General features: G+C 40.1%; 1 protein-coding gene across 4 annotated transcripts in view; it reads left to right on the forward strand.

The window, feature by feature from the left end:
• Nucleotides 1-12,167, forward strand: part of APLP2 (amyloid beta precursor like protein 2) — a 64,556-nt gene that overhangs the window by 19,916 nt on the left and 32,473 nt on the right. For all 4 annotated transcript variants that reach the window (XM_042471761.1, XM_042471762.1, XM_042471763.1 and 1 more), the window contains exon 2: nt 10,348-10,521. In XM_042471761.1, the coding sequence (XP_042327695.1) occupies nt 10,348-10,521 (174 nt within the window). The remainder of the gene's footprint in view (nt 1-10,347; nt 10,522-12,167) is intronic.

A 12,167-nucleotide genomic window follows, 5' to 3' on the forward strand; every position in this document is an offset into this window, starting at 1 on the left:
TTTTGTATTTTCACTTGGAATTATTCTGGTAATCTGAATGCAGACAGACCAAAGGTTCGGGATGAGTGGATTGAGTTTCAGTGTGTGTTATGTTAAGCCTGGGCAGGAGGTTTACTTTTCAGTTGTTGATGGAAGTTGTGCAATGTGGTGCATTCTGAAAAGATCCAAAATCCATGGTTAGCAACAGTGAAATATGAACAGGACTGAGTGAGCTTTTGATATCTCCAGATTTCTTAAGATGCAGAAATCTAGTTAAGTCATCATGTCCTGCTAACACTGATGAATTGCCTTTTCCTTTATTGTTTTATTTTTATTGAAATATTTATATCTCACTTCTATATCCAAAGATCTCAAAGTGGCTTCCAATAAATTCAGTTTAAACAATTATAACTTTTAAAGCAGTATGCAGACAACAAACACACTGGATTGTATAACAGTTTAAAACAGAGCTGTGTACAGACAGGATAAAATAATTAGACCCAGACCCATGTCTTAATGGTGCCAAAGTCAGTGTCGAAGGACAGGGGATCCCACTTGGGCTTCTTAGCTGCTTTTAGTACCATTAAATAGGATATTCTAGAGATATTGGTTGAGTTGGATACTGATGACATTTCTTTCAGTGGGTTCATCTATTCCAGTATGGCAGCTCAGTATAGGTGGAGTTGTATGTTATTCAACATATTAAACTTCGGTATGAAATGGATAAGAGGTTGTTTGGGTGAGAGCTGTCATAAAATAGCCAGCTTTACTACTGTTTTTCATCTAAGTCATGTGATCTGGTGAAAGAGCAAAACCAATGAGTTGCTGTGATAATGGGCTGGATGACAGTAAATGCTTGTTGCAGGCAAGATACGTACACTGTTTATGGGTGGCTCATCAGACCTGATCAGTGGTATTCACTGTTTTGAAGTAGATTTACTCTGAATGATCAGGCTCATAATTTAGGGGTACTCATTGACCTATTATTGTCAGTCAGATGAGGTATAGAAGATGGCTACAAATGAAGAGGCTTTTCAGTGTTGCATCCCAGCTGAAGAGTGCTGTGTCCTGCCCAGAGATGTCTATCCAGCATCTATTTTAGTATCTTTTCATCATTAGACAGCTTTTAAAATCAGTTCACATTGAAAATTTTGATGTATATTTCTTCCTCTGTATCATTTAACATTCTGAGTATTCCTTATTTGAATTACTTGGGACCAGAAGGTTCTGTATTTTTTATTTTTTTTGGGGTGTGTGTGTGGAATTTTTGGAATACCTGTATTTGCATGTATGTACTGAGACATGATAAGGCTGGAGAGAGACTATCTGAAATGGTGGAAGGTGTGGATTCTTGCCATTTCCCAGATCCTCATGTCTCTCTCTACCCTCGCAAATGCAGTACAGGTGCATATTATACTACTTGTGTTGTAATTCAAAACGTTTTGGATTTTGGAGCGCTTCAGAATTTGGAATTAGCAATATGTAGTGTCAATTAAAAACAACAACACTAAAGCATGTGCTTTTGCAGGAGTGGGAAATGTGCAGGACACGTGGCCTCCAAGGCCATTTCTGAAGCCACTTAGCAAGCATGTATGGTTTAGGTTTGGTTAGTTTTATAGCCAGTGAAACACACTAAATTAGGTTATAATCTATTTACGCATGAAAACCCAGGCAGACATGCTTATCTGTATCCAGAATTCCAAATTCTGAAGCACTCCAAAATCCAAAACTTTCATGATGATAACATACTAATGTTATCATCATGAAAGATCAGAGTAGGATATGCTATTGTTGCCCACTCATTCACTTCAGCAGAGTTGAACTTCTGCTGGAGGCACTTCTTGTACAATCTCTGTACAAACACACTACTGATTAACATGGGAATATTGGAAATCTGATTCAGAACTGCATGAGATGTAACTCTTTCACAGAAAGGTCAATGGATTAAGTTATCACACTTCTTTTCTTTGCTGGTTGTGCTTTTAATGGATATATTTTTTGAAAATGTCAGCTACTAATCTACCTTTTATACTAAAAGCAAACTTGCTTTCCCAATGTGCTCAGAACAGTGGCACCAGCATTAAAGGGGCTCATTGCCATGATCATAGATGCTCACAGTGTAAGAAGTCTTGAGCCAAGTTACATTGTCGCCACAAAGAAAAATTAAAGCTAAGGCCAAGCTGAGAGTAAGGAACTTTAATTCTGTTAGCATTTCCCGTTCAGTGCACTGGTTTTGGAGTACTGCAGCACAATTAGGTCATTGATCTGCCTGCAGCAAAAATCACAAGTGTTTGGTGTCTACTACTAGAAAATTTCCAGCCTATCACTGACTGAGCAGTTCTATGAACAGATGATTTCCTTTTACCTTCAAGGAGTATTGTTTTACTACAGTCAGAATCACAGTTCTCCTACAAGCTGTACAATATTAGCAGTACAGCTGTGGGAAGCATATGGGTTGAATCCAGACTTACTCATCCACTAATAGGTTTACTTATTTAATTTAGAGACAGAAGTGCAGTCCAAAGAAGGTGCTTTGCTCGATGGAGTGGATGGAGTAGTGACTATAGCCATTTCTTCTTCCCCTCTGTAGCACTCAATAGTTTTTCAAAGGGTCCTCAGCACTTCACAACAGCTTTTTAGGGGGCAGCTGAAGAAGAGGAATTGACAAAAATTACCAACCCACCACTTCTTCCAACATAACTGTGCCGGAAAAGAGTATGGTCCAAACCAATGCTGTTTTACCATGCAAGTAAGAGCGAGAAACAGTATGGAACTCCTTCTCTGGAGCAAACTGATTTTAAATTATTCAACCATCTGTTAAAAGAAAAATATTCAGTAAATAGTTTGGGAGTGGAGTCTTAATACACTAGTGTTGGGAAATGAAAAAAGTGGTGCATAACAGATTTCAAAAGGCAAACTATTACTTCCAGAGTAAGTTTACTGTTGGAAGAAGGAGGTTAGGATAATTGGGAAAGAAGAATCTGGATTTTTAAAATAGCACTAGCAAGGTTTTTTTTTAATTCACTGTCAAACTTTAATCTGAATTTTTCTCTAGTCTTGATAGTATAGCCATCTTGATTGTTCCCTGGTTTTAACTGTATTAGTCAGCAGGCTCCAGACTGCACTAAACCAGAACTTAAGCAGAGGAATAATGGAAAACCTTTCAATGCAGTATGCTGTATGAACATGTTTTTAGGATTATACAATGGTAGCTTGCTCCAGAGATCACTTTGCATTGTCTCTCTGCTAAGCACACTTCAAACAGAACTTGAATTCAAGTTCAACCATGAGACACCAAAGAGGATTTGTCAAAGTTAACACTTGGCGTCACATCCTGTAATTGTTGCATGAGCTAGCTGGAAAATCTAACAGAAAAATAAATCACCAAAGATTAGATGAAGCAGTGATTTGATACGGAAAAGTTAGCATTTGGCCAGACAAATCAACGACGTGGTTCATTTCTGGAGGAAAAAAAGATTAGTTCAGTTCCAATAATGGCAACATACTTATATGACATTCTGTTGTTCTCAGGTGGCTCACAGAATGGAAGCAGTTTAAAATGGTAACAACGTACAGAACAAAGCACAGCATTAAAATGTCAATTAAGAAAGGTAAAAAACAGATACAGGTAAGCTTTGGGATACAGTTAAGCATGCTTGCCATATACTTAGACTTGCCACAGAAGCCTGAAGCAAAGCTGGACTCGACCACCAAGTTGGGTGCCAAAAATTTAAGATACCTCCTTTAGGTGCCCCAATGTCATCTGAAAACAAGCCTCTACTGGCATCTTGGAGGAGACTCACAGGCAACCTAGCAGCTTTTGGCCTGGCTTGATACCTTTTGCATATCAGGGGACATAAATGTTACTGTGAATGCAAAATAAATAGCTGTAAGACCATTTAACCTAACTCTGGGGGATTGCTTTATTTCTCCATGTGAAGTGATGGACAGACCTTAACAGAAGAAGTACTTGTTCTTTCAAGATTCAGATGTCCAATGCACTAATTTTATCGGACAAAATTCCACCTCTACATATGTAGCTTTCCCCTGAAAATCCTTATTAAGTTTACACTTCCACATTTAAGTATAGTAACACCTCACAGAGGACTACACTTCTGTTTTAAATACAAAAACACATTACAAAGGGCCTTGCTAGTTTAGACCAGTACACTTAGCTGTCAGAGGATGGATTGGAATTGGTGCAAGAGGGAAATTTAAAGTGGTTAAGCACAAAAGTCTTATTGGGAAACATTAAAGGTAAGATGACTTCAGGAGGCCAGAGTGGGTTGAGAAGCAATATATAAATGCCTTGGATAAATAATGACATAATTGGTGAGCAGGACTCAGTTCCACTTTCATTTTGGTTGCTTCTTTTAGCATTCAGTGTAGATGTTCGGATATTTCAGCTAAAATAAATAATGCTTAGTATAGCCTGGTTGGAGTCTAAAACAGCCATTGTGTGTGATCAGTGGTTGAGCAGTGACCTGTATTGCCAGGTGTTGAAGCCTGCATAACCTCTAGCATTTAATTTAGTGGTTCTCTTATGTGGTTCATACATCTACCTCATCTTAATAGGAATAAAACATCTTTTGGCTGAGTGACTAAGTTAGCTTATTCACTTGTAAGAATCTAAAATGTCTCTATGGCAACCTGTCTCTAGTGATATGTAAACTATTTGAACAATCTGAGGAGGCAAGGTACCTTTCCCTTGGTATCTGTGGCAATAAGCTGGGAAGAAGGCAAAAATAAACACTTCTGCATTAATGTTTAAACACTGCATCCTCTGTACTCAGAGATATGTGTTTGGAGAAGGTTTCTGTTGGTTGAGAATATAATTTCTAATAGGCACTGCTGACCTTGCAGCTTCTCGCTCTGTTTCACCACCCATATATTAATATATCTCTAAAGAAATAAAAAACGCAGTGGTCCAGAACTAGCTCTTTCAAAAGACCTTATAAATCTTTCACAGGTTACAATTCAGAGTCCAGGACTATTTTTGTACAAAACAGCATGCAACCAAGGTTAACATTCCAGACACTCCCTGCCTTCTGTTGCTGTTGGCACTGACTTCGGTACCACCCTCTCTGTTAGAAACACTGCTTTTGCTAACTAATGTGGTCCACGTTTGTGTGTCCGGCCCCCAAACTGAAATAAATCCTGTTTGTTGGTCAAGATCCATATGGAGTACGTCGAAAGGCTCGTTTTTTAATAAGCTCTGAGACCTACAGTCAGTTTACAGCTAGTAAGTTATGAACTGGTTTTAAGGGTGCAAGAAAGCCACAAAAGGGGGTACACTTTTTCTTTTTGCACATCCATATCCCATATTTCCTCAATTTTTGTTATACTGTGTGGGCTATGTAAACCGAGGAGGAGATTTTAGATGTCACATGTGGTTGCTTGGTCTGGCTCTCAGAGGTCCCAAACACATTGCAGAAATAATCCAGTTTGAGACCGCTTTAACTGCCCTGGCTCCATGCCCTGGGGACTGTAGTTTTGTGAGACATTTAGTCTTCTCTATCAGAGAGCTCTGGTGCCACAATAAACTACAATTTCCAGGATTACCTAGCACTGAGCCAGGGCAGTTAAAGCAGTCTCATATTGGATTATTGCTGCATTGTGTTTTGGACAAGACTTTGAAAAGTGGACCTCCTTAGTTTAAGCAAAGGGCTAATATATGCACCCACACATACACTATATATCCATCCACCCACCCACCGCACACTTATAGTCATAGTTGCTAGAAGGCTCACTGTTGAGATAAGATGACAGGGAGTGAAGAAAACATTCATGGCTAGCCATGTTGGCTATAGAGCAAATCCAATAACATCAAACATTCATCAAACAGTGATACCTTTATGGGGCCAACCAAAATGCACATTATCCATGTTACAAGCTTTTGAAGCTCCACTGGCTTCTTCATCGGGCAAGGTGTTAAAAACCATACCGGGGGGGGGGGGGGGGGAAAAAAGAGGGGGGGGGGGGGGGGGGGGGAGAAAGATATTAGTTATAGGCTTGTGTTGTTGTTTTTTTAACATCCCATTTGCAACACAAAAAGATACTTCCATTGCAAACCAGTATATCTCCTCCTTTGTGAGGCCACAAACCTCTTCACAGGGAGTAAAGAGGTAGAACTAGTCCTTGGTTAACCCAAGCAAGAAACTGCAACTAGAATACTGTATATACTCATGTATAAGTCCAGACATTTTAGTCAAAAAATTGAGCCCCCAAGAAACCTGAGTTGACTTATCCATGGCTCAATATAGGTACTGTAAGTACTGTACTTCAACACTTACTTAAAAAAAGGAACCATCCCCTGGTGAAAAGCAAAAATGTAATCTGTCCTGGAATCATTGGTCCTCTATTTTTTCAGCCACCCAGCCTTTATTTTGAGCACAAATAGTTATGCCTGCTAGAATTTTGTAATTTCTTTGGCATTGTTTTTTGTGTGGGTTTTTTGGGCTATGTGGCCATGTTCTAGAAGCCCGAAAAACCCACAAGAAACTATGGATGCCAACCATGAAAGCCTTCGACTTCTTTGGCATTGTTTTCCTTTGCATCATCCTTTATATCCTTTGTTACATGCCCCTAGAATTTACTCTTGACTTAGCCATGGGTCATATCAAAATCTATAATTTTGACCCCAAAACCTGCCCTCGACTTATACATTAAGTCGACTTATAGTCGAGTATATATGGTTAGTGTGAAGAGGAAGATAGCTCTATGGCTTAGATCAGTGATCCCCAAACTTTGGTCCTCCAGAAGTTTTGAACTTCAGCCCCTAGAATCCGCGACTATTGACCAAGCTGGCAGGTGCTTCTGGGAGCTGTAGTCCAAAACACCTGGAGGACCAAAGTTTGGGGATGCTATTGACAATGTAAGGCTCCCATAACATGCTCAGACTGTGTCTGCAATGCTTTGACAGTGTAATCAGAGCTAAGGCACTTCCAATGTGCTGATATTAAGTGGGTTATTGAAACTAAGGCCAGCCTGTTTATAAGCTAGTAAGGTTGTTTAAATAGTTCATCTGGGTATATACTGCTTGATTTGCCCTTGGTGAAGAATTTCCTGTTTTATAATCCAGTGGGGCTTAATAAGCATTTCTGTGTGGTTTAATCTCTTTCTTTCATGTGCTAGTGTGTTCCCTCCTCGCTTTCCTAAAGGCAATCTGTGTCCTGTTTTCCCTGAAGCATTAAGGATATTCTTGGTAGTTTTATGGTGGGGGGGAGGTAAGGACTCTTCTTCCTAATATAGGCAAGGTTTGGCTAGCTTGGGAGGGATCTGTCTCTGGGGAACAAAGCAGTAAATCACATACTTTATTGGGGGCACTGGTTAAGAAGGTGTTTGGTATCAGTGACTGGTTTATTCTGAGTACAGAGCACGTCTCCACCTGTGATTGTGTCTATATGCCAAAAGTGTGATTTGGCTTTTACAGTACCTCAGTACAAAACTTTGTGTTTGAGGCACTGATGAATATTTTTTACATTCCATGAGTTTTAGTATATGACAAGGAGCATGGTGAAACCACAACTGGATTCGAGATTACATAATTATGGCTTGTCAGTTAATGCTGTTTGGTATAATTGCTAGTAGTATGGTACTGTTAGTACTGTGGTATCCTTTTATGATTGAGTAAAATCAATGAACATATTTTCTGGGTATAAATTGTGTATTACATTGTACTAGTTCTTAGAGATGAAATAGTCACAAAATCCTGTTCATTTTCTCTCCATTGCTCCTCATAAAGGGAGTTTACAACTTTGAGGTTGAAAATAGCAAACAGTAGTAATGGTGAAGGCTCTGTTTCATCATCTAAATTTGTAACCCTCATCTTGACCTTATTTTGGAAACATCATCAGTTCTATAATATACCCTGCAATTTTATACCTTCTGGCAAGGGTAGCAAGCCACTTAGCATCATTACTGATTTTAGATTTGTCTTAAATTGGCTTGCATATGTGTGCCCACACATATTCGAGCATTACTCTTCTAATGAAGAGTTGTGTTGGAACCCTCTGTTTTATAATTCTAGAGAAGACAACAGATATCTCTTTTGTCAGTATGCATAAGGAATGACAGGGGTTGAAACGATTAATTTGCTTGAACTTGTGCTTCTAGTAGACAGGTGGAAGAGTAGCTCCACTGCTCATTTTGTTTAAAAGGATGGTGCATTGTTCCATCTGGCAACAAATGCCTATGCCTTGCCCAAGGGCAGAGTGGTTGTTGTTTTTGTTGTTATTAATCACCTTTGAGTTGATCCCAATCATGGCAATCCTGTGGATGTGACATCTTCAAGACTCCCTATTCTCCACTGCTCTGCTTAGGTCCTGTAAATTCATACACGTGACCTCCCTAATACAGTCTATCCATCTAGTCTGCAGTCATATTCTCTTTCTACCTACCTCGGACGTTCCTAAAATTATTGCCTTTTCTCATGCCTTTTCATGATGTGGCTGAAGTACAGCAGCCTCAGTTTGATCATCTTGGCTACAAGGGAGATTTCAGGCCTGATCTGATCAAGGACCCATTCACTTTGGCTGCCTGCAGTATCCTCAGCACTTTCCTCCAGAACTAAATCTCAAATGAATTTGCTTTCTTCTTACCTGCTTTTTTCACTGTCCAGCTCTCGCATCTGTACACAGTAATAGGGAATACAGTGGTTTTTATGTTCTGACTTTAGCGTTGATTGTCAGGTTGGCAGTTCAAGGCCTGAGTGTTGCATGATGGGGTGAGCTTCCATCACTAGTCCCAGGTTCTGCCAACCTAGCAGTTCAAAAGCATGCAAATGCAAGTGGGAAGGTAAATAGCGTTCTGTGCAATCGTGCTAGCCATATGATCACAGAGTAGCCTCTGACAACGCTGACTCTTCGGTTTAGTAACAGAGATGAACACATGCACACACATGGCCAGACACAACTTGACAACCTTGTCAACGGGGAATACGTTTTCCTGTGTGTGTGTGTATCTTTACACTTTAGGATATTTTCTAGTTCTTTCATGGCTGTCTTTCCCATTCCTAGTATTCTTCTGATTTCTTGACTGCAGCCTCACATTACTGATCAATATTTGATGCAAGGTACAGGAATTATTTTACTATTTTGATTTCCTAATTGTCTAGATTGAATATATGATGGTCCTTTGTGATCATTATATTTGTTTTCTTCATGTTCAGTATTAAGCCAGCATTTGCATTTTCTTCTTTGCCTTTCCTTAGTAATTGTTCTAAGTCCATGATGTTTCTCATGAGTAGTATGGTGTCATCCACTTATCTTAAGATTGCTGATACTCCTTCCTCCTATCTTTACTCCTCCTTTTTCAAAGTCTAAGCCTGCTCTTCATATATTTTCTGCATATAAGTTGAACAAATAGGGTGACAGGATGCAGCCTTGCCTGACTCCTTTGCCAGTTGGGAACAATTGTGTTTCTCCATATTCTGTTCTAAATGTAGTCTCTTGTCCTAAGTACAGATTTCTCACCAGGACTATCAGATCTGGTAGCACTCCCATGTCTTTAAGAGCATTCCATAACTTTTCATGATCTGTGCAGTCAAAGACTTTGTCAGAGAGGTAAGGATGTATAGTAGCCAGGACTGTCATATAGTTCATTATTCTTCCTTTCTACCTAACCTAGCATCCTAAACTGTAAAAAGAGTTCTGGAGAAGCAGATTATAATAGTAAGAGATTAGCTGTTAAAGGGCACTTGCTAAGTTAAACAAAAGCTATGAAATTATGGAGGTTAAGTTTGGAATTTTTAAGTAGGCATGTGGCAAAATTACTGAAGCTTGGTTTATGTATGTGTAAATGGAGAAAATTGTGTGGCAGCTGACCTCAGGCTTTTACAAATCTTGCTACCCGATGACAAGAAAGTCTTGTTCATTTGTTTCAACATTGAATGAGGGACCTGCAGCTTCCAGCCTAATTTCGCACTGCCCTCAATACTGTCTGGTTCTACAGAAGCTATGGCTCCAACCATCTCTCTCTTAAGAGTCACTTCTTCCTTCACATTGCTGGTATGAACATGTTATATGCATGTGCTGAGAGGTAGAGAAAGAGACACAGCTATTGCAGTTGGGCCTGAAAAACAGAGTCACAAGGTGGGGAGACGCTAAAAGACGGCAAGGAGGATGTTAGTGGAGCACAGAAAAACAAGACATGAGGTGGCATATACAGAAAGAGGGAGAGCAGCCTGTAGAGTCCTATGAATGTTGGCAACTAGCCATTCTTAAGAGTAAACTTCAGCTGGGCAATAGAGACTGTGTAGCAAAATAGTTATTGTGTCCAACTCCCCACCGCCTGCCAATTCTTATTCTTTGATACCCCCCAAGTGAATGCTGCCTGATTGTATGTAAAACAAGATTCTTTTCCCCATAGGCACTAGCTGCCAATGCTGGCACAGGATTTGCAGTGGCTGAGCCTCAGATTGCCATGTTTTGTGGAAAGCTGAACATGCATGTGAACATTCAGACTGGAAAATGGGAGCCTGATACTTCTGGGACCAAAAGCTGCTTTGGAAGGAAAGAAGAGATTTTGCAGTACTGCCAGGAGGTAAGCTCTTTCTCCTTTTAACTAGTTTTACCCCCCTTAGAGGCTGAGGACTCATACTTTCAGCTAAACCGTCCTAACTTCAGTACAGTCCCTAAGGCATTTCCCTGCCACAGTTTTTTGTTGCTGGCAGGAGAAATTACCTCTGTGGGTTTGGTTGCCTTGTATGTGAAAGCCTACAAACTTGGCATTTATGTTACCTTCGACTGTTAATGTTCCATATTTAGCTAAAGCACCCAGGCTCCAGTATTCATGTTTAGCAATTTTGAAACATTGAGAATGACATTTATTTTCTTTTACACATTTGTTGGGATGCAGATTGTCATTTCCCTGGTTTCCTGGGGTAATTAGCAACATCCCCATAGTAAGCAGGAAAGTGATAAATAGCAGGTGTTTGCAGCTCTGTCTTCTGACCTTAATAATAATAATAATAATAATAATAATAATAATAATAATAATAGGTTTTATTTATATACCGCCCAATCACTGGGAATCCAAGCGGTTTACAATAGAGGGGATAACAGACAGTTCCCTGCCCACAGGCTTACAATCTAAAAGACACGACACAAAAGGAGAAGGGAATGGTGAGGGGGGGAGGGAATCAGGTCCAGCATTCTTCTCTCCCTCTGAGGCCTGGACCAAGGCAGATGGACCGGAGGGAGGGCTCTTCTTCTTCAGGCTAGCCCTTGATGGAACTGGGCCAGCCTTCTCTCTCCCTCAGAGGCCGAAAGATGACAGTTAGGGAGGGAGGAGCCTCCTTCTTCAGGCTAGCCCCTGATGGAACTGGGGACATTAAGGCAGGAGTACAGCTATAAGATATTGCTTCCTGTATTTGACCTAGCTGTCAGCCAGTCATATTCACTGACATTCACACTAAAGCCACGACCTTTGGCTAAGCAGTGCCAAGCAGCTTGTGCAATAGCAAAATAGAAGCAAATATTGTATCTCTTGGGGTACCACAGTGATGGAAATCAGGTGGTAGTATTATCACCAAGGCAAGAATTAATGCAGGAAGGTTTAATGGACATCATGGACATGGTGTAGTGGTTTGAAGGTTGGGCTGCGACTCTACAGACTATGGTTCAGGTCCCCACTCAGCCATGGAAACCCAGTGGATAATCTTGGGCAAGTCAAACTTTCTCAACCTCAAAAGAAGACAAAGGCAAAATCCCTCTTTCAACAAATTTTGCCAGAAAGACCCTGTGATAGGTTCACCTTATGCTCCACTTAAGTTGGAAACAATAACACAGTAACAAAAACAAAAACAACATAATGTTTAGAAAAAAAACCCAGCCATCTTAGCACTGGCATTGGTAAGTTTGATTTTTGGGTTTTTTCTTTCATTAAAGAATAGTGTATCAATGCATAGATCTTTATTTTTCTGTAAATTCCCATATTTGTAGAAAATATGAGTGTTTTCAAATCAGATGCCTCAGGTCAGCAAGCTTCTATCTCAGGAGTTGCCTCACCTTATCTGAGACCTGTCAGGTTGTGTTCCCCAACAAAAAGTGACCTTGAAGTTGACTTGTGGTCACTTCCTATTTGGAAAAAGGTCTCTCCTGGCCCCAAAATGGCCCAGAGAGTGGCAAAAACTGTGAAGAAATAGCCTTCATGTAGGTACTTGGGGTGAAAAAGAAAGAAATATTTTG

The sequence above is a fragment of the Sceloporus undulatus genome, chromosome 6 (genome assembly GCF_019175285.1).
Source record: "Sceloporus undulatus isolate JIND9_A2432 ecotype Alabama chromosome 6, SceUnd_v1.1, whole genome shotgun sequence".
Taxonomy (NCBI): domain Eukaryota; kingdom Metazoa; phylum Chordata; class Lepidosauria; order Squamata; family Phrynosomatidae; genus Sceloporus; species Sceloporus undulatus.